At 42.7% G+C, this 23,790-nt stretch overlaps 1 protein-coding gene across 1 annotated transcript in view; it reads left to right on the plus strand.

Annotated features, from left to right (window-relative positions):
* Nucleotides 1-20,154, plus strand: part of LOC129780134 (pickpocket protein 28) — a 332,703-nt gene extending 312,549 nt beyond the window's left edge. Inside the window, exons 5-7 of the mRNA XM_055788103.1 lie at nt 18,903-19,482; nt 19,538-19,802; nt 19,855-20,154. Of these exons, the coding sequence (XP_055644078.1) occupies nt 18,903-19,482; nt 19,538-19,802; nt 19,855-20,049 (1,040 nt within the window). The 3' untranslated portion in view covers nt 20,050-20,154. The remainder of the gene's footprint in view (nt 1-18,902; nt 19,483-19,537; nt 19,803-19,854) is intronic.
* The last annotated feature ends 3,636 nt before the right edge of the window (nt 20,155-23,790 follow it).

A 23,790-nucleotide genomic window follows, 5' to 3' on the forward strand; every position in this document is an offset into this window, starting at 1 on the left:
TAAGTGTGTTTTATTTCAATTTACTTTCGGAATTTATAGTTGGAAAACCCTGTATTTGTACGCATCAGACTTTTTTTTTATACAAACGATTGAATAATTGTAGAATGTTATTTAAACATTCATTAACTGATCGCGCTAAATCTCACATTCTGATTGGTTCAATTTGTGCTCCACCACGATTGCAACATGACAAACTATCTCCCTAGTCTCTAAAATATACAAATCGAAAGTTGTACAAATTATCCTACGTTTATTCAGTTTTATGGTGGCAGGCGTTATTGCTGCAGGCAATAATTTGTCGGCTTCCTCTTCGTCGAGGCTATTGTAGTGAATGTGAAAAATTCACTGATGTTTTGCAATATCTTCATTTCTTGTATGGAGCTGTGTGTGTATAAGTGTGGGATATCCGCATTAGGAAAGAAGACCGACGATTGATAGCTTGGCTTGCTGGACCGGGCAAACGTTGTTCTGCTATATTAAATATTTCTTGTGAATATTTTGACTGTTAAGTAACAAATTACGAATATAAAGTTTGAATGTTATCGTTCAGATCTATAAAATTGATGTGATTGGTAATTTTCTAGATTTTTTTGAATTTTGAATATTATCCAAAGTATTCTATCAATCTAATGGGGACAAACACAAACGATTCAAATCTGATCAGCCGTTCTCTTTTGATGAAGAGTCATACGTACATGGGGAAAACATTGTTTTATATATAACAATATATGCATAGCAAATTTTCTCGAATTTTTCTATTTCACTGAAATATTCTCCAAAGTATTCTAAAGGGTGTGTCACATCAAATTGCATCACGGAAAAAACGCTGTAGAAATTCGCCCAGTAGACCGATCCTTTTGAAAATTTTAGACAGTAAAATAAAAACTATTAAACAACTTTTGACATTTTCTTTTTATTCATACTTCGAGCCCAAACCGGTATGCTCGCACCTTCCTCTTTACCCCGTCCATAAGGTTCTGTACAACGTCAGGTTGTAGTTTGTTTTTGAACAGAAATCCATTTTCTCTTGAAGTCCGCCTCCGATTTGACAACTTTTGGGTTCTTCCGGAGGGCCTGCTTCATAATCGCCCAATATTTCTCTATTGGGCGAAGCTCCGGCGCGTTGGGCGGGTTCATTTCCTTTGGCACGAAGGTGACCCCGTTGGCTTCGTACCACTCCAACACGTCATTTGAATAGTGGCACGAAGCGAGATCCGGCCAAAAGATGGTCGGGCCCTCGTGCTGCTTCAATAGTGGTAGTAAGCGCTTCTGTAGGCACTCCTTAAGGTAAACCTGCCCGTTTACCGTGCCGGTCATCACGAAGGAGGCGCTCCGCTTTCCGCAAGAGCAGATTGCTTGCCACACCATGTACTTTTTGGCAAACTTGGATAGTTTCTGCTTGCGAATCTCCTCCGGAACGCTGAATTTGTCCCTTGCGGAGAAGAACAACAGGCCCGACAGCTGACGAAAGTTCGCTTTGACGTAGGTTTCGTCGTCCATTACCAGGCAATGCGGCTTCGTCAGCATTTCGGTGTACAGCTTCCGGGCTCGCGTCTTCCCCACCATGTTTTGCCTTTCGTCGCGGAAGGCTCCTCTGAACCTTGTATGTACGCAGGCCCTCCCGCTGCTTGGTCCGCTGGACGAATGAACTTGACAAATTCAGCTTATTGGCGACATCCCGGACCGAACTTCTCGGATCACGTCTAAACTGCTTAACTACGCACTTGTGATCTTTTTCACTGACGGAGCATCCATTTTTGCCGTTCTTCACCTTCCGGTCGATGGTTAGGTTCTCGAGTTATCGTTTTAGTACTCTGCTGACCGTGGATTGGACGATTCACAGCATCTTACCGATGTCCCGATGTGACAACTCCGGATTCTCGAAATGAGTGCACAGGATTAATTCACGACGCTCTTTTTCGTTCGACGACATTTTTCCAAATTTACGAAAAATTGACAGTGAAGCATGGCCAACGTGAACTATACACTCTTATCTGATTATAAGCGAAAGCTGAAGATATAATTCCTAAAAATTTCTACAGCGTTTTTTCCGTGATGCAATTTGATGTGACACACCCTTTATCATTCTCATTTTGGGTGGAAACAAACTCAACGATCTATAGACGACTCAAATCTGATCAGCCGTTCCCCTGTGATGATGAGTTATCCATACGTGGGAAATACATTGTTTTATATTTAAGATAAGTTGAAAGCCGACAGAAATGGATGTATGAGTTTCCCGTTATTGACGGTACAGGTAGGTAAGCACACAAATCGACAGAACAAAACAAACCGTTGAGGGATTATGGAGTCGTAAAGTATTTCATTTATTTCAAAAAACGTGATCTGTTTTCTGATTTGACACCCTTGCTGAAAGACGTGGAACTACGTCAAAACATGGAGCTAACCGGGGCCACCAAACCTTTCACTAAATAATTATTTCAATTCAATTGAATGCAACCGTTCGGGGCATTTTAAAGTAATACCCGAAATAATAAAAAGCAAATTTATTTTCATAATTTGTTTGCCGTGGGAAATCTTGTGTGAGTATAGCAGTGTTCTTGGACTTATTAGTAGTTGATACTTTCCGATCGATTATTCAATTTTCGCGAATTCGTGCATTGTTTCCGGGTTAAAAGTGACGTCAAAGTACAACACATTGCAATTCAGATGAGAAAACGAAATTTTTCAGCAGGGAGATCTGTATTCTTCGGTTGAAAACTGAAGGTGAAAATTCGTTCCACTGCGATTGCTATAGTTACCATCAACACAATCGAATTTGGATTTTCTGTTGCCGTTCTGGAAAAGATACTGAATAGTTTATTTAGTGGGTCATATGTTTTTGAAAGCCTTGGAAATATAATTTTGCTAAGAATTACAGAAAAACTACTTGGATAGTCGATAAGTTATACAAAAGAACAGCCCTTGGTGCAGCCCTGCGTCTCTCCGGTTCCCGACATTGCCCTACCGTCTTTTTTCTAGACCTCTTAAAAGAGTCTCTTTTTACCGTGCATGTAATCTTCCGTGGACAACTTTGTAGAGTAAAGTGACCAGACGTCCCGCGTTACGCGGGACAGTCCCGCATTTCAACAAAATGTCCCGCGTAAGATTACGTCCCGCGAAACGTCCCGCGTTTGGCAAAAGAAACGAAAATGTCCCGCGATATCAGTATATTTCAATATCACAATCTAATCATGTTGATTTTCTTAAATGGATGAACCACAAAAAAAAAACTTTTATTTGGCAAACTGTTCAAGAGCGCTTCTAATACATCCTAAGACTAATACGTTGAGCTGGTTTCATCGCTCCGACAGTGGGCTTTTTGTTTAGAGAGTGTCAACTGGAAGCGACAGCAACAAAAATGGAAAATGATTTTTATAAAAGTCCCCTATTGATCCGCAGGGACCAACGCGAGTCAAACGAAAAAATCATCTTTGGTCCTCTAGCTAGGTCAGGGCTTAACGTTTTAAATAAGCCGGAAAAACTAGTGTATACTCGACAGGAAGAGGGAGGGTTGTTTGATGAAGTATCGTGAATGAAGCGCTGGGCGGTCACAACCATGGTCGATGAAAAGATGTATGTTGGCGTGTTTTTTTTTACATTTTCGTGGCTTTGGAGGTCGACTGTCTCTCCATTTTGGCCATTCACCCAAAAGTTTTTAACGGTCGCAGCTGAGGAGTGTTGAGAAGGTTGGCGGTCTTCGCGACAATGTTTATCTTCAGCCGATCCATCCTCCAGTGATCTTTTGGCATAATCCCAGGTTCGGCATAAAGACCACATCACCTTCGCAACTTCCGGCAATCACTTCGTACTATATATCTCCCCGTTCACAATATGATTAGAAAGAACAGCGGCTTGGACATTCGCTTCACATCTGTCAGAGAAGGACCTTCTTCGAGAACTTGGTGTGGATGATATATTCGAAGTCATCGCTTACCTGGGGAACGTAAAGTACCCGATCCCCTGCCATTCGTTAAATTCTAGCATCAAGTACGTCTCGTCTTTCACTATAAGCACGGAAAGAAGTTTTTCACCAGTGAAAAAGAAGTCGGAAAGAGGATTTTCACCAGCACCTCAAGCTACTCCTTCTGGGTGATTGCTTGCTGCTCAGATACGGCCGGTCTCCTCTGACGCTTCCACATAAAAATGTCCAGTTTGACCAGATTCTCCTTCACCGTTTGGCCGGTTGCTTCGATGTCCCGGCTTAAGGAGCAGCAGGGATATGATGTTGTAAATACCAGATCGGCTATATCTAGCGGACACAAAGTGCCTCAGGATGTCCAACTCCTTCGCTGTGGGGTGGAGCTTGCAGTATGAAAAAATCATCAAGTTGCTTGACAGTGCTGCTGCTGCGAATCAACAGCCTTGAATAAGTTTTGTTTTAGGCTTAATAAACGAAAGATTTAAAAAAAATTCGAGCATTCCATTCGGTAATATTCGTAATTTCTTTTTCAAACATAATTGTAGAATTCGAATCGTGCTTGCCAGGCGTAAATGCTCTGATTGAGCGAGTGATTTTCAGGCGCAAACAAAATCTAAACCACCGAAAAATCACAACTGAGTGCCGATACTTAGAAAAAAATAATACATATCAGTTCGGACTCGCTAAACTATGGCATATGTTCCCATAACGTATATACATAACGTTTTGTTATTTGTGTCCCGCGTTAGACCTCTGACCATCTGGTCACTTTATTGTAGAGAAATGACACTGTAGACTTCTGGACTTCCATGTTATTCCAGGTTTGGAATTGGTGCTACGATATGCCTCCCTTTTATCATACCGCTTTAAACGCTCTCTGCAGAGCCGAGTGACCAGCCGGGAGATGTTCGACTCCGCCCAATTGCGGCCCCTGTAACGCTACTTCTACATTTTCAGAGTGCTCTGTGAAGTTCCCCCACGCGAAGTCAACTCGAAATCTCAATGGAAGGAATACAAGCTTTTTTCCTCTGACACCCAACTCCATTATCAAAATTAACTGTGTTTGCCAAACAAACAAGTGCAGAAAGCAGTCTTTCCCCTGTTGTCTAGCCCTCATTGTAGGCGATGTTCGTGCTACGCATGTCTGAGTTCATTGTACATTTGGAGGGTCAGGACTTTCATCTTACTGTCTCGTTTCCTGTGGTAATCATTGTTGGATTTCGAGATTTGCTAATAGTGTTTAGCAATATCTCGACTAAAACGACCGGGCCATCCATATTTGTCTTGCTGCCAGGAAGCAGAAATTTCATTGTCCTGGTGTTTCCCTCTGAAGAAGTCTGAAGAAGTCACTCTACGTAATATCTCTTGAGTTTTTTTTTTTTTTTTTTTTTAATTCGTTTATTTTTACAGGCTCAGTTACTTAAGTTTAAAGGAGCCGAATTCTTAAATATAATTTTAAAACTATATATAAAAACAATTTTCTTACATCTATGGTTAGTAAGGTGGAAAACCGATTACTCGCGGTGTACTCGAGTTTAGGAGGGTGACATATTTTTAGGAGAAGGATGGGATATAAGGAAATTGTAACAATGTTGATGAACACTCAATTTATAAATCTATTCGTATATCTATAGTGTTGGGTTATGTTATAGAAATTGCACCGATTTCTTTTAGCCAGTCACGTGTACGGTCGTTTTATTTTGACGTTGCTTTAGCTGTAATTTATTTTAATTTCATTTTAACATAGTTCATATGTTGTACATATTTTTACTTACAAAATTCGGTATGCGATAAGTTTTAACTAACCCACAATTTCAATTTTAGTTTCCGTGCACTATAAGCGCTACATAGAATTAAGAAAAGCAAGGTTAAGTTCTCAATAGGTTAAGTTATTTTAGTCTACTCACTATTTAGCATAGATTTAATATTTTAATTTTCACTCCACAACTAGTTTTAAGTATAAACTGTATGGTTTGTAACTATATAAGTATACTTTTAAGTAATCGACACTTCTAGATTTTAAGTTGAATTCTAAAAAAGCACGTTCACGCTGATTAGATTTTTATCGAGAATAATTGTGACATGACGGAAAAGCCAACGATCAATCTTCCATCTCTTTGCGATTTTCCTTCTCCCTCTCGACCTTGTAACTCTGACGTCTTATATCGAATCGATGTGCCCCGACTGTAGCGTCTGAAGCCGTGTTGCCAGTACCAACATCCTCCCCCGCGTAACACTGGTCATCTGATTCAGTTTTACCTTCACCATCTACCTCCAAGACTGCCAATTTACCCACAGATCTACGAATCAACCCCCTCGCAGTTTGAACTATAGCCTGACGAATCCTCCCATCGCTTCCTCTAATGACCTCAAGAATCCGACCTCGCTCCCATCTGTTTCTGGTCGACTCATCGACGATCACTACCAAGTCACCTGCTGCTACCGGTTTTACGTCCCCAAACCATTTCGTACGTTTGTTCAGGGTCGGCAGATATTCTCGCAGCCATCTTCTCCAGAACGTATCCAGGTGTTGTTGAATTTGATGAAAGGACGCTTGCAAGACTGCTACAGAGTCATCCGCTTCTGCTTGCTGGCGAACTCCACTTGAACTTCCCAGTAAAAAATGGTTCGGAGTCAATGCTTCGCTCTCCTCAGACGAAATCGGCAAATATGTTAGTGGACGGCTGTTTACGATTCCTTCCGCTTCTACTACCAATGTAACTAATGTCTCGTCATTCAGCTTTCCATGGATGCTGTAAGCATCATCCATGGCCGTTTTGATTGAGCGCACCATGCGCTCCCATGCACCCCCCATGTGAGGAGTGCCGGGGGGAATGAAAATCCATTTCGTTGAACTGCTAGTGAAGGTGGTTGCTAGCTGTTCGATCTGTTCCTGCAGCAGTCGGCTCGCTCCTCGAAAATTGGTCCCGTTATCCGAGTATATCGTTGCTGGTGATCCACGGCGGACAACGAACCTCCGAATAGCCTCGACACATGATCTGGTGCTTAGGCTATGCACCACCTCGACGTGGACAGCACGGATTGTGAGGCAGGTGAAAACTGCAATCCACCGCTTCGTATTGCTCCTGCCAATCTTAACCAGTAGTGGTCCAAAGAGATCCAGGCCCGTGTTCGTAAACGGTCTCTGAAACGATGTCACTCGCGCCGCAGGTAATGGAGCCATCCGAGGAATACACGGCTCCGTCTTATATGTTCTGCACCACTGACAAGATTTCGCTACCTGCTTCACGGCCACTCTTAGCTGTGGAATGTGGAAATGCTGGCGCACCTCATTTACCACTGTTTCCATATTACAATGGCGAAATCTTCGATGGTAATCGTCCAACAGCAGGTAAGTAAGTCTGTATTTCCTAGGAAGAATAATAGGAAACTTTACACTTTCATTCACGTTCGGAGCTGCTGTGATACGCCCGTCCATTCTCAGGATCCCGAATTCATCCAGCATGGGAGTTAACTTGTACAATTCGCTCGATTTTTCAAGTTGTATTTGTTGTGCTGCTGGGCTCTGTTGGTTACGTGTCAACAGCACCATTTCATTTGTGAAGACCTGCCACTGTGCCAAACGGATCAGCATTCGTTGTCCCTCTAGCAGCTCTTCCGATCTCAAATGTCCTACGAACACCGCTTCTCCCTTAGTTCTGCGCCTTCGGTTAGCGATCCATCGATGGACGTATGCGGCAGACCTTATCAGCCTGGACAGACGAGAAAAACGTTCGAGATCAAACACCATTTCGGGTATGAACATCTTGCAATGTGCGTGGCATGGGCGCAGCTCTTCTTCGGTAGATACTGTTATGGTCCTCTGGCGAGGCCACTCCGACTCCGGATCTTTCAAAAATCCTGGTCCATTGAACCAAACACGAGATACATCTTCACAGGAACCTTTACCAAACTTAGTGGCCAGATCTGCAGGGTTATGTTTCGATGGCACCCAATGCCATTCACGGACGTCCGATGCGGTTAGTAATTCTCCGACACGACATGCTACGAACTGCTTATATCTCCGATGGTCTGAACGCAGCCAAGCCAAGACAGTGGCTGAATCACTCCAGAGAAAACGTTGCTGGACCTTCACGGTGTGGCTTTCTTCGACGAACTGCATCAATCGAACTCCCAGTACTGCAGCTTGCAGCTCCAATCGTGGTATTGATAAAGGTTTCAGTGGGGCCACTTTTGTCTTCGCCACTACCAGACTGCAATCCACAAGCCCATCCGGTTTCGTAATCCGGAAATAAGCTGCTGCTGAATATGCTGCTTCACTAGCGTCAACGAAAATATGCAGCTGTAGATTTTTATAATGTTGGTTAGTCGCATTCTCGAAGTAGCAACGAGGGATTCGAATCTCACGGATATTCTGGAACAGGTTTGTCCACTTCCTCCAACGTTCGAATGCTGCATCATTGATCTTCTCGTCCCATTGGGTACCACTCCGCCAAACATCTTGTAGAAGAATTTTTCCATGAACGAGGAATACGCTCCATAATCCTAACGGATCGAAAAACCCATCAAGCACTTTAGTACTTGTCTTTTCGTTGGTCTTCCTCCTTCATTGATCAACCTTTGAATTGATTGTTGTACTTCCATGGACAAGCACAGTTTATCCTCTTTCGTTAACCACAGCAATCCCAACACTCGTTCATACTCCTTTCTGTCTAGGCTTATATTCTTGCCACCAGAGGGCTCTTTAACTCCAAGACGATGTAACACTTCTTCACTGTTTGACAACCAATTTCTCAGCTGAAATCCTCCGTTCTCATGGATCATCCGCATCTCTTCGGAAACGCGAACTGCTTCGTGCACGCTGGCGTAGCTCTCCAGTGAGTCGTCCACATAGTGGTTGTTAATGATTCCCTCTACTGCTCGGGGGTACTGATCTTCGAACTCCTTCGCATTTTTATTTTTCACGAATTGTGCGGACGCTGGGGAACATGCAGATCCGAAAATTGCCACATCCATCATGAAAATTTCTGGAGGACTTGAAGGGTCACTACGCCAAAGGAACCGCAGGGAGTGCCGGTCCATCAACCTCATCAGTATTTGATGGAACATCTCTTTGATGTCCGCTGAAACAGCCACCATGAATTGTCGGAATCGAACCAGGACTGCTGGCAAAGACGTCAGCTGATCTGGTCCTTTTAGTAGGAAGGAATTTAAAGATATTCCCCCCACTTTAGCCGCAGCATCCCATATTAAACGGACCTTCTCAGGCTTTCTTGGATTCACCACCACTCCGAGTGGCAGGTACCAGATCCGGTTTTTGTCTGCGCTAGCCAATTCTGCCTCTGTGGCACGGTGGGTGTACCCTTTCTCCTGATAATCCAGGAGCTGTCGTCGAAGATTCTCGCGTAATTTAGGATCTCTGTCCATCCTCTTCTCGAGACACTGTAATCGACGGAGGGCCATCGAGTAACTATCCGGGAACTTAATATGGTCGAACTTCCACAAAAGTCCCGTTGCGTACCGATTCCCGATTCTTACGGTTGTTTCTTCCAGAATCCTCTGAGCGCGCTTGTCTTCCTCTGACATGAGGATGATTGTTGACTTGGTGGCGACTTCCTCTAGATCGAAGAAATGTTTAACTGTGTTGTGGAGATCTTCGTCGTTGGTACAGCTGCAAGAATGGCAGTTGAGGGTTTGCCTCGAGCCATGTTCTCCATGTCCTCCATATATGCACCAACCCAGTCTCGTTTTCGCTGCAACTGGTTCTCGAATATTTCCTTCCTTCACCTTCACAGGAACCATCAAATTTAAATTGTTTATTCCTATGAGTAACCGAGGAACAGCATCCACATAGCTGGCTACTGGAAGTCCTCGAAGATGATCGTATTTATTCTCCAGTACTCCGTACGAAAGCGTTTGCCTCGGAAGACAAAGCTCTTTAACCGTGCGAGCATCGTCCAGTGCATATCTTCTGTGACTACCTGTCGCAGAGATCGACAACGACACCTGTTGTGATTCTTTCTCATTTCGGGTCACGTTGCCCGTCCACATTAAACATAATGGGCGGCTTTCCCCTTCGATGCCAAGTTGCTCGACCAGTTCCTCCTCAATCAACGTCAGCGACGATCCATCGTCCAAAAACGCGAATGTATTTACTATTCCACTAGGTCCGAAAAGCATCACCGGAATGATACGGAAGAAAACATGCTCCATCTGCCTGTGCGTATGGTTCTCCCCAGTTGCCGGTTGTAGTTGACGGTTGAATGCGTTACCGGTTCTCGTCGAGTGAAGCATAGGATGGTGGCGATATGGACAGCCGTTTGTTCCACATGAGCTCGTTCGACGACAACTTCTCTTCCCATGACTACACAGACAGTTTCGACACAATCTGTTGGCCTGTACACACTTCCAGCGATCGTCAACGGTTAGCGATTTAAAAGTTCCACAGTCTTGCAGCCGGTGTCCTGGTTTTTTGCAGGCATAGCATAGGATCTCCTTGGTTCGCACCTCCTCCATTTCATTAGAGTGTGCGTTAATGGCTCCTCGATTTTTCGGCTTCGATTTATCACCGGATGCAGTCCTACCACTGATACCACTATACACGGTCACCTTACTTGCCGATATAACAACGTCCGACATAAAGTTGCCGAACGTTTTCAAATTCACATCCGGAAAATTTCGTAAATAAGTACCCCATTCCATTTTCACATGGGCTGGAAGCTTCCCCACAAGCTCCATTAACAGAGATGGATTTGACAAATGAGCAAGTTGATTCGCTGCTTCGAGATGATCGCACAAACTTTGAACTGCCATACCGAAATCGATTAGTGTTTCAAGTCTATCGGTTTTCGGTGCAGGGACAGATCTAACCTTCTCCAATAACGCGTGTATAAGCAGCTCAGGCCTTCCATAGAGCAGGTACAAAGTATCCATGACATGGGGAACTGACGCTGGGAGGAGAAGGCGACTTTGAACCGCTTCATAAGCCGCGCCTTTCAGGCTGCGTTGAAGACGGCATAAATTTTCCGCATGGGTGTATCCACAAGCAAGCGTGGAGTTCTGAAAACTGCTTATGAACACAGGCCATTCTGTTGGATTGCCTGAGAATTGAGGCAAATCTCGCGGCATCACTTGCCGAGCGGCTAATTGCGAGGGGGTGGGTATATATTCATTACCACCCAAAATCGGGTTCGACACATCACCGAATGGCAAAGCAACATTCGGCTGTGGATGATAATTAGGTACTGTACCTCTTGTTGGAGGGGCAGTATTGCTTGGAGGAATTGGCATTGACTGACATTTAATCATGTTCTCTAATTGTTTAATTAATGAATGGAGTATTCCATTATCTTTATTTGACTCCGCAGGTAGCCTTTTGGGTTGGCTTTGATGTGGCTTACCTGGTGGTGGATGTACGGGGGGATTAGGGACGTTTTTACCTTCGGGTACGTTCCTCAATGGCCACAATTGGTTGGATGGTACCTTGGGAATCGCTCCTTTATTTACTACCGCGGAGGGCAATCCCAACGGTTGGTTATTTGCTGGCGCCGGAATCAGCACTGATGAACGTACCAGTTGTGTCGCTTTCTCCACCTGTAGAACGTGCTCACCACCTGTGCCTACGATACCAGCTGCTCCATGAGTAGGCACTGCAGGCGGTAATGACTTGCCTTCCGACGCTTGTATTGGATTTCTTCCCGAAGGTATTGACGGATGCCTCAGCGGGCTACATACCTGCTGATCCTTGTGTACAGTTGGGATGGGTCCGACAGTATTGATGGCAGCAGCTTCGCCTTGGTTGAGTGATGAGGGGGGCAATGTCGCAGTGGCTGCTCGACCTACGGCGCCTTCCATATGACTCGCATTCTCCCCGATCCACCTCCTTACCCTGTCGATGCTGGCTGGTCTGTTTACTCTCGACCGCTGACTCGTGTTTTCCTCGTCTTCGATTCCGGCCTCCAGAAGTTTGTATTTATCATCGATAAATTTGCGCTCTAGCTCCCGCTGCTCCTTCAGTTTCTCGACTTGCAGTGCAATCCGAGCTGATCTTGATGTCGATGACGTAGTACGTATGCTCAACACTTCGTTAGAGCACTGTCTGCAATTCCACGGACGTTCCGCTACAGATCCCGTTACTCCAGCACAACATTGGTGCCACCACGAATTACATGTGTCGCACTGCACCATGTTGTCAAAGCTGTCCGGACGGTCGCAGTTGACGCAACTGGACTCAACAACAGCGGCGGGAGTAGCACTGGCCTCGGCACTAGCCATATTCTCAATTCGACAGTACGAATTTTCTAAAGTTTGTTGGGTTATGTTATAGAAATTGCACCGATTTCTTTTAGCCAGTCACGTGTACGGTCGTTTTATTTTGACGTTGCTTTAGCTGTAATTTATTTTAATTTCATTTTAACATAGTTCATAAGTTGTACATATTTTTACTTACAAAATTCGGTATGCGATAAGTTTTAACTAACCCACAATTTCAATTTTAGTTTCCGTGCACTATAAGCGCTACATAGAATTAAGAAAAGCTAGGTTAAGTTCTCAATAGGTTAAGTTATTTTAGTCTACTCACTATTTAGCATAGATTTAATATTTTAATTTTCACTCCACAACTAGTTTTAAGTATAAACTGTATGGTTTGTAACTATATAAGTATACTTTTAAGTAATCGACACTTCTAGATTTTAAGTTGAATTCTAAAAAAGCACGTTCACGCTGATTAGATTTTTATCGAGAATAATTGTGACATGACGGAAAAGCCAACGATCAATCTTCCATCTCTTTGCGATTTTCCTTCTCCCTCTCGACCTTGTAACTCTGACGTCTTATATCGAATCGATGTGCCCCGACTGTAGCGTCTGAAGCCGTGTTGCCAGTACCAACATATAGTGTATTTACATTTCAACTTATTCTACTATTTATAGCAAGGGGACGAATTACCCGCAAAGGAAGGAAAGGAGGGTATAAGGATGTAGGGGCAATCACACACGAAGATCTATAGCTTTAAGGAAAACATATATATGGGACATGTAATCAAGGTCTAACCGAGCCAACACAACTCTCACCGGCACATTGGGCTGTCTTCCTCGGGCCCGAAGGGAGTTTTTTAAATTCGATCTGGCGACCAGATACACCTCGCACGACCAAACAATGTGCTCGATGTCGTGATAACCTTGGCCACAAACGCAGAGATTTCTGCTGGCAAGATTGAAACGGAAGAGTAGTGCATCTAACGAACAGTGATTGGACATGAGTCGGGAGAAGGTGCGAATAAAGTCCCGACTCAAGTCTAGACTTTTGAACCACGGTTTGAGGCTAACCTTAGGGATAATCGAGTGAAACCACCGGCCCAATTCATCTTCATTCCACTTGCGTTGCCAGTTAGCGATGGTATTTTTGCGGACTAAAGAATAAAATTCATTGAAGGCGATTTGACGCTGATAAATATCGCCTTCAATTGCACCTACCTTTGCTAATGAGTCAGCCCTCTCATTACCCGGAATGGAGCAATGTGAAGGGACCCAGATAAAGGTAATGACATAACAGCGTCTGGATAAAGCACTCAAAATTTCTCGTATTCTCTCAAGGAAGTACGGCGAGTGCTTTTCCGGCCTCACTGAACGGATAGCTTCGACAGAGCTAAGACTATCCGTTACAATGTAATAGTGTTCAACAGGTCGTGAGGCGACGCTGTCCAGCGCCCAATGAATTGCTGCCAATTCAGCAATATACACTGAGCAAGGATTCTGAAGACTGTGTGAGGTGCTAAAAAATTCGTTGAACACTCCAAATCCTGTGGACTCGTTTATAGTGGACCCATCAGTAAAGTACATATTATCGCAATTGATACCCCCATACTTTTCATCGAAGATCGTTGGAGCGATCCTCGATCGTTGGTGATCTGAATATCCATGGATATCTTGCTTCATGGACAGATCAAAATGCACAGAGGAATTGATGTAGTCAGGGAAACAAACACGGTTGGGAATATACGAAGAAGGATCAACCTGCATGGAGATGAATTCATGATATGAACTCATGAACCCGGAGTGAAAATTTAGCTCGATCAGCTGCTCAAAATTTCCGATCACCAATGGGTTCATGACCTTACACCGGATGAAGAACCGAAGAGATAATAAATTGAAGCGATCTTTTAGTGGGAGTAGGCCTGCCAAAACCTCGAGACTCATGGTATGCGTTGAGGGCATACTTTCCAACGCGATACGGAGACAAAGATACTGAATTCGCTCGAGTTTAATGAGGTGTGTTTTGGCAGCTGATTGAAAACAGAAACTGCCATACTCCATCACTGAGAGAATAGTTGTTCGATACAACATTATAAGATCTTCTGGGTGGGCTCCCCACCAGGTGCCGGTAATTGTACGGAGAAAGTTTATTCTTTGTTGGCATTTTTTACTCAGATACCTAATATGGGCCCCCCAAGTACATTTGGAGTCGAACCAGACCCCAAGATACTTGAATGACATAGCATGAGTGATCGGTTTACCCAAAAGTTGAAGCTTTGGTTTTGCTGGTCTATGCTTCCTAGAAAAAACCACCATCTCTGTTTTCTCCGTGGAGAATTCGATCCCTAGCCCAATGGCCCAGGTTGAAAAATTGTTCAAAGTATCTTGTAAGGGTCCTTGCAAGTCGGATTCGTTTGGTCCTACGACAGACACCACTCCATCATCTGCAAGTTGTCTTAGGCTGTAATTTTGTGTAAGGCAATTGTCGATGTCGCTTACATAGAAGTTGTACAAAAGGGGGCTTAAACATGAGCCCTGGGGGAGGCCCATGTAAGAGACCCGACTTACTGCCGAATCTCCGTGAGAAAAGTTCAAATGTTTCTCACAAAGCAAGTTATATAACATATTATTCAATAGAGGCGGCAGACCCCGAGAGTGTAATTTGTCCGACAAAACCTCTATTGAAACAGAATCGAAGGCCCCCTTTATGTCCAAGAATACTGAAGCCATTTGTTTTTTTTCGGCGTAAGCCATTTGAATTTCTGAAGAAAGCAACGCAAGACAATCATTCGTCCCCTTGCCCCTGCGGAACCCATATTGTGTATCTGAGAGTAGGCCATTCGTTTCAACCCATCGATCAAGGCGAAACAAGATCATTTTCTCCAACAATTTCCGTATACAAGACAGCATTGCTATTGGGCGGTACGAATTGAAGTCGGACGCGGGTTTTCCGGGTTTTTGAATAGCTATAACTCGTACTTGTCTCCAATCATCTGGAACAATATTATTCTCCAGAAATCGATTGAATAAATTCAACAAGCGATGTTTCGCCACATCAGGGAGGTTTTTCAGCAAGTTGAACTTAATTCTATCCGATCCCGGAGCAGAATTGTTACATGAGAGCAGAGCAAGAGAGAATTCTACCATCGAAAACTCGGAATCAAGATCGCACCTACCTTGTGGTATATCTCGAACAATGTTTTGCACAGGAGCGGAATCAGGACAAACCTTCCGTGCAAAATTAAAAATCCATCGATGTGAATATTCTTCGCTTTCATTCGTTGAAGAGCGATTTCTCATGTTTCGAGCCACTTTCCATAATTTTTTCATTGACGTTTCTCGTGACAAACCTCCCACGAAATTTCGCCAATAAGCACGTTTTTTCCCTTTGATCAAGTTTTTAAATTGATTTTCAAGTTCCAAATACGTCTGAAAATTTTCAGGGGTTCCACGTTTCCGAAAAGCTTTAAATGCATTCGATTTTTCTACATAAAGCTTGGAACATTGGCTATCCCACCATAGATTGGGAGGCCTTCGGGAAATGATGGAACCTGGGATGGGTTTCGTTTGAGCGCGAACCGCGCTGTCATAGATCAAACGAGAAAGGAAGTTATACTCCTCCAATGGAGGTAAACCATCTCTGGAATTGATGGCTAGAGCAATCGCGTCCGCATATTTTTTCCAGTCAATGTGTCTTGTGAGGTCATATGCCATGTTTATAGATTCAGAAAAATTCAACCCAATGGTGATGGAAATTTTGATTGGCAAGTGATCACTACCGTTGGGGTTCTGGATTACATTCCACTTGCAATCTAACGATAGTGAATTCGAGCAAAGCGAGAGGTCAAGAGCACTTGGTTTAGCAGGAGGTTTAGGTACACGTGTTGTTTCCCCAGTGTTCAAAACGGTCATATTGAAGCTGTTACAAAGGTCATATATCAACAATGAACGATTGTCGTCGTACTGTTCCCCCCAGGCAGTTCCGTGAGAGTTGAAGTCTCCCAAGATCAATCGTGGCTCAGAAAGGAGTGAGCACATGTCAACAAGTTGCTTGCGGCTAACCGCAGCTCTCGGAGGCCAATACAAGCTGACAATACAGAGGTCTTTTCCTCTGATGTTTGCATGACAAGCAACAGCTTCAATCCCTCCAATAGGTGGAAGGTCAATTCTAAAAAATGAGTGGCACTTATTGAAAAAAGCAGCCCTCCGTATCTATCATCACGGTCCAAGCGTATAATATTAAAATCGTGGAAAGAGATATCATCTCGCGAAGAAAGCCAAGTTTCGGACAGAGCAAAAACATCACAATTGTAGTTATGAATTAAAATTTTGAATGTATCCAATTTAGGGGTAAGACTACGACAATTCCACTGTAAAACAGTGATATCTCCGACCTCTCTATTTGAATTAGACATCAAGAGAGATAATCATTGCAAGGAGGGGCCATGTATGCATCAATTGTTGCAAAATTGTCTTTAATACTGGAAGCATTGAGATGACAAGGGTTCTGATGGAGTCAGAAACATTAAAACACTTGAAGATTTGGTCCAAAAGGTTAGACAACTTTATAAATCCCGATTGGGAAGTTGAACTGGACGGAATAACAGGGACAGTTGGGGTTTTTGATGTCCCCTCGAGTGCTGGGCCATTCGAAGGTGAATTATTCCCACGGAAACCAGGAGGAACCTGATTTTGCTTGTCCGCTGCACTCGATTTTTTATGCATGCTAACAGGGGGTATCACCGGAGGGGCTTGTCCTTGAACTTTGGGAGTGGTCACATTTTTGCGCCGGGGATTCCCTTGGAAAATGAACGGTGTGCCCCCGTTAGCTGTGTCCGCTTCTATTTCGTCAACGGGCAACGTGGCGAAGACATTTTGTGTGTTGATTGGTTGTTGTTGTTGGGCCAGTGGAGAAGCGCCCTTTAAAATATCCGCAAAAGTGCGTTTCGAGCGTTCCTTCAAAGAGCGCTTCTGTTTCTCCCAGCGACTCTTGTAATTTTCACAAACTGAGAGCTCGTGTGGGGATCCCCCGCAATATGGACATTTATGCTCAGTCGCACTGCAGGATTTCCCCTCATGTTGCTCTCCGCAAGTGGCACAGCGCTCCTTGTTGGCACAATAATCCGAAGTGTGACCAACTGACTTGCATTTGTTGCAAGTCATGGGCTTTGGCACGAAGAGTCGCACAGGTAGTCTCAATTTGTCCACCATAACGTAGTCAGGGAGGGCGGCACCAGCAAAGGTGACTCGAAACGAGTCGGACGGCGTAAATTTAGTTTGGTCCCCATCATGGGAAAGTTTCCCGAGTTGGCGACAACTCATCTGCACAATGAACAAATGAATTGAATAATAATATTAATAATAAATATGTGTACCTTAATATATAAGTTGTTCCAATAATGCGCTCTACTGCCCTAATCAGGGAGAGACAGAGGCTACGCGCTACGGAGACAACACAATAGCGCAAGAATAGCTTACGCAGCCACGTGATGATGAATCCCGTTTGCGACAGTCACGCGATGGCGATCCCGTTATGCCGAATCAGTTCAAAAGCCGCAATCCGGCTCGCTGCAAGAGCGCTGCTTCCTTTGTTCCTTTCGTCCACTTCACAAAAGGTCAGGTCGAAAGCGGACAGCAATGACCTTCACTCGTACCAATAGTACAATAGCAAAAGTGGCGACGCACAATACCGACACTGAACTTTACTCGTCAAGAGTTGGATAGCGAATGATCTCTTGAGTTAAAGAGTTTAAATGTTTCCCGACATTATTTTTTTGCTTGGCATTGATTTTCAGACCTGGCATTGGATCTGGTAATTATTGGGTCAGTAAGAGTCTCTAGAGAGTACAGTATGCTCTTTTTTATGCTTGAAACTATGTACCTGTGATAAACCTATCCGATTCGTGTCGACATTTCCTCGTACCATTCGAAGGTGTGTAGGTGTAGACAGGGTTTGAAGTTATAGAAAGATGGTCGCTGTCATGAAAAACTATCATGGTGTTCCACCGATATTTTGCTTCTCTGGTTAATACAGCGTGAGATCTACTAGCAGTTTGCAAGACTCAAGTATATAGTATTGTCCTCATTGAGATGTCTTCCAGTTGCGAATCGTACGATCTATCTAATGGAAGGCAAATGTAGACATATTGAATGCCATCTCTCTGGCCTTTTATTGATTGGAGATGTGTCATTCTGCTGTCTGTTTCATATTGGTTTTGTCAAGAGATTGAATTTGTTCTTTCAAGTTCCGTTTCCAAGACAATTATTATTGCTAAGGTTGTTGTCGAGTGTATCTGATTCATTTCATTTTCCAAAATTTCAACGTGTAATCTCCTAGATTTCATTGCCTTTTTTTGTTTCTCTTTCGTTTTTCCTATCTGGTTCATTCTAAGTTGTGCTATGCATACTCCTGCGTATGAAAGGTTATCGGAGAGCTCAGCATCTTCCATGATGAACATACGCCACGTTCTACTTATATGAGAGAGACTTCTTTTGCAAATTCCGGCGTTTATATACGCGTGAAAACTGCACCCTGCAATCGAATCAGAAAAAAGAGACTAAAGCGCGAGTCTTTCACTTAGAATCTGGACAATCCGATTCGATATGAAACTATTGGTAATTAAAAATTGTGGGAGGTATCTAGAGCTGAACAACCATTCAACCATTCATTACCCTATATAAAAACTACATATCTCAGAAGATAAAACAACCCTCTTTAAGTTTACACTAAATTATTTTGAAACAATGTCAATCGAATATTTCAGGGACCGGTACGAACATGGGCCTAACCGTCATATTGGACGCCAACGTGAGCGATTATTTCTGTTCCTCGACCAGCTCGTACGGCTTCAAATTACTCCTGCATAACCCCACAGAGACTCCCAAGATGGCCGAGTATGCCCAGTACATCCAGGTCGGCACTGAGAACCGCATCATCGTGAATCCAAAAATCAGCGATGCGTCTTACCTAATCCGGAAGGTAGCACAAGCTCAGCGGCAGTGCGTTTTCGCCAACGAAGCTAACTTGTCCTATTTCCGGACGTACTCTCGGAATAACTGTGAGATGGAGTGCGAGGCTCGGTTGATTCAGGAGAACTGCGGCTGCGTTCTGTACTATATGCCGAAGCTACGGGAGGACACCAAAATCTGTAGCAAAGCCGATGCCGGATGTTACGAGGAAATAAAATCGTCGATCGCTTTGACGGCGAACACCAGCCTGATGTGCAGCTGTCTACCGGGGTGTTTTGAGATCAGCTACTCGATGTATCTGACCACGGCAGAGTTGTGCATCGGGAAGTTTAAGATACGCGAGAAGTTGTTGACCCAAAATGATTCGTATGCGAGGTAAGGTAACAAAGTGAAAAGAAGGGATTATACAGCATTATAAAAATTATTGCAGGGCAAACATCGCCTTAGTTTATATATTTTTCTCGGATACTTACTTCAGAAGCTTCACTAAAGGGGAATTGGTTGGCTTCACAGACTTCCTCTCCAACATTGGTGGACTGTTGGGGTTATTCATGGGATTTTCCCTAATATCTTTGGCGGAAGTATTCTACTTCATAACATTGAGGCCCCTTTTCGCAAAACGGAGGGAACAAAAAGAACGCTCACATCGAGATAAGATGCGTAATAGAGAAATGAACATAATCTACAACAATGTTGTGAGAAGTAATGCCTTACATATTGTGTAGTTGAAACTGTCGGTGTTCTTAGTTTCAGATCGTTCAGAAGCCCCAGCAAGTCTATGGCAACGACGATACCAGTCCCGTAAGCGACATGCCGCGACAAGTTGAAACGTTCCTTAATGTGCAATTTAAGAAAATTTCGAAATGGATAACGGATGTTCTACATTTGCGCAACGGTACGGTTGACTCGAGGAACAGATCAACGTTCCCTTTTTACGAATGACTAGTGTTACACCCTGCACGTGGTTTACCTTATCATATAACCTTGTGATCTCTCACCTGCTATACTGAAGTACCTTGATGTAGAAATGTCAGATACGATTTGTAAACCGGAAGTTGTTGTAAGTGATTCTCTCTCAACTAAATTATAATTTTCTTATAATCATCCGAAAGCACATTCTAACAGTAGAGACGTGGAGGGGGAACGAAAAAATCAAAAGAAAATAAAGAAACAACATTTTGCGAAGTGAAAAAGATTTCTGTACAAACATCATTACGTTCATCTCACGAAGTTGGCAATTGATTGAACTGGAAGGTAAGAGTTCTAGATAATTCTGATATTGGTTAACACGATTTAGAAGAAGTTTGTTAAAATCAAAACTGGTAAATTTGGTTGCAATTAAAATTTCATATAGGCTGGTCGGAAAGGCTGCAGGAGGCGTCTACCCATTTATTATTAGAGATAAGGTAAGAATCACTATGAATTTGGGAGAAGAAATAAAAATTAGGTGTGCTGGTTCGGTTCGGTTTTACAACAGATGGCGTAACTTCATTATTATTCCAGAGAATCCAATTTCCAGACATTCGTTGGAAAGCTACTGTCATTGCGCGTCGTTTTCAGTATATGTCAAAAAGTTGAAGCGTAAACAACATAGTTTTTTGCCACTTCAAATTTCGTACCAACTAAAGTGTTCTTGCGGGGTGTGTTACTTCATTACTTCAATATGAAGAAAAAAGCTGCGGAAAGTCATCACATTTTGGTGAAAGTTTATGGTGAACATGCTCCAACTGAGCGAACGTGTCAGATGTGGTTTGCACGGTTTAACCCTTTAACGGGTACCGGCATCTATATTGCCACCAACTATTTTATTTTTTGACGTGGGACTACGTCTAACCGGAGTATATGGGGGGTAAAATGAAAACCTAAACACAGAACATGCAGGAAAAAATGAAAGATTCCGAATGCTTATAACTCGAACATTTCTTACTGGATCGGAAAAATATTTCCATCAATTAATAGGGAATAATGCTACGTTTCTATCGCAATAACTAAAATGTTATTTTTCATTGGATAAACAATTGAAAAACTGTAAAATGTTAAGCGTTATCTAAACGCCTTAACTGCCTCGTTTTGATTGGCCCTATTTACGGTTTCCCCAACACAGTCATCAAAACCAAGCAGCCTTGGAGAAATCGGCATTTCAAATACATGTGAAGTCGGGGGTATTTTTGTTCCGACTGAAACGTGTTTCCCTAACACAGACTTCAAATCCATGGAGCATAGGGAAATTGACATTACAAATTCATGCAGGTCGGGGGTATTTTTGTTTCGACTGAAATATGTTTCCCTATCACAAACATCAGAACCAAGGTGTCTGAGAAAATTGGCATAGCAAATTCATACAAGTCGGGGGCATTTTTGTTCCGACTGAAATGTGTTTGCCTAACACAGACTTCAAAACCAAGATGTCTGGGGAAATCGGCTTTGCAAATAAATGCAAACTGCGGGTACTTTTGTACTCGATTGCCTTTGTGCAAACTAGAATGTTTCCTTAACACGGTCTCCTAAACTTAGGAACCTGGGAAAATCGTACAGACACTAGAGGCGAATGAACTTTCAGGTTTAAATCCTCTATAGTATAAAAAGTGGAAGTCGAAGTTGTTGATTCATGCAAGCCGCATCCGCATTTTTTTTTGCACTCCGAAAAGTGTTTTCCTAACACGGATAACAAGAACGGGTACGAACATAACGCTTTGGCTCGGTTATTAAAGATTGCATTGAAGGATATGCCTTCATATCTTCTGCTCACTGAAATGATTGCTAAGCTTAGGTAGTCCCACGTCAACCTTGCGGTTATAAATATAACCCACCCATTTTTTCTCTTCTTTAACAATAAATTATCACTTCTAACCTTATGTGGTAACTTGTTCTAATGTCTAGCAACATGCCTGATTTTTTTGAGTGCGAAAAAAATCAAAAACTATTCATTTTGGAACCATTTTTGTGTTAACTCCCACTTTAGAGCAGCAAGAGCCGGTTGATTCGTGGTTAGCCGCTAAACCGGCCGATTATTTCCGCAAAGGGATCCGTGAATTTCCAGAAAGATGGCAAAAAGTTGTGACAAGCGATGAGCAATACTATGAATATTAAATTTGTAACCATTTTTGCAGAATAAAGCATTAATTTTTGAAAAAACAACCAAGAAACTTACCGGTACTCCTATTAGAATAATTTGTATACCTTGGCTCGTTGATCAAAGTACAGTAGAACCCCGATTATTCGCGGAACAGTCGGGCTAGGTCAACGCGTAAAACGAAAATCGCGGATAGCGCAATAAAGGGTTAGAATGATGTGTAAACACGAAACAAAAGGTGTTTTAGCATGAAAACTCTGTTTCATCGATACAGGATGCATTAAACAATCCATCTGTAAGGTCGTGTACACCAATGTTCAGATAATGTGAAAGTCATTACCAAAACAAAAGCGCAAGACTCTACCACTTAATGACAAATTTCGGGAAGGTCTATAGAATTACTAGGGAACTCGCCTTCGCGGATAATCCGCTCGCGGAAAATAGAGGTTCTACTGTACGTAGAATAAAAGGTAAGTGATATTAACTGTGTATACATACGGAGCACGCATGTGTTAGGGTGGGTTTAGACTAGTGATATATTCATGTGAAGAAATATGATGAGATTTATAGAAATCGCATCAACCGTTTACACTAGTGTGAACTTCTATAATGAATATATTCATATTTTCGGTGAATTTATTCACCTGAAGTAGAACTGCATCCAACTTTAGTGATTTCTCACCAGTGAGAAATTCACAAGCGTTTACATATGCTGAATTTATTCAAGTTGTATATACCTCGAATAAGTGTATCATATTTATTCTCACCCGTTTACACCTATTTTCACGTGAATAAATCCATCTATAGCTATAGATCTCTCTAATGTAAACCCGCCATTACACACACAAAGAAGTTAGTAATAAACAATCCTCAATTGGTTCGATGTTCGAAAGTTTTTTCAATTTTCCTTGTTTTTAAAAGTTCAAAAAATTGTAAAAATTGTAAGTCAAGCCGACGATAAACACAATAGTGTACCGCATTTTCACTGCAGGTAAAGTTTGTTGTGATTCTATATCGATTTCATACTGAACAGTGTTTGTTTACTTCAGCAATATGTCGAAGTGCCACGTCCCGCAATGCAGGAGCAGAAAAATTTTGAAAAGTTTTGAAGAAAGTCGGATAACTTTCCACCGTTTTCCGACCAACAAATTGTTGAGACGGAAATGGTTAAAATTTTTTGGATACAAAAGTTCGTTCGATACGCGAAACATATTTGTTTGTTCGCTTCATTTTTCGCCATATTCTTTTGAAGATACTGTTTTTGCCTCAATTGATAGGAAATATATCTACGCATCTATCATAACGAATAACATTTCATTTTTCTTGAGATAAATAATTGAATAATTGTGAAATATCAGGTATTGTCCAAATGCACTATGTGCCCATTTTTGGTTGGTCTATTTTGTGCTCCTCAAATCGTACCGACCAAAACGGGCAACCAGAGCAGCAGCGAAATACAATGAAGCACGATTGGAAAGGAAAAAGAAAAAACAGGAAGTGGGTTATATCTATGGTATAACCGCAAGGGTGACGTATAACTATCGGTGATTCAGAGATCATTTGTTTGAAGTTGAATCTAAATCCATTCTGAATGAATGAAAAAATGAATA

The sequence above is a fragment of the Toxorhynchites rutilus genome, chromosome 3 (assembly GCF_029784135.1).
Source record: "Toxorhynchites rutilus septentrionalis strain SRP chromosome 3, ASM2978413v1, whole genome shotgun sequence".
Taxonomy (NCBI): Eukaryota; Metazoa; Arthropoda; class Insecta; order Diptera; family Culicidae; genus Toxorhynchites; species Toxorhynchites rutilus.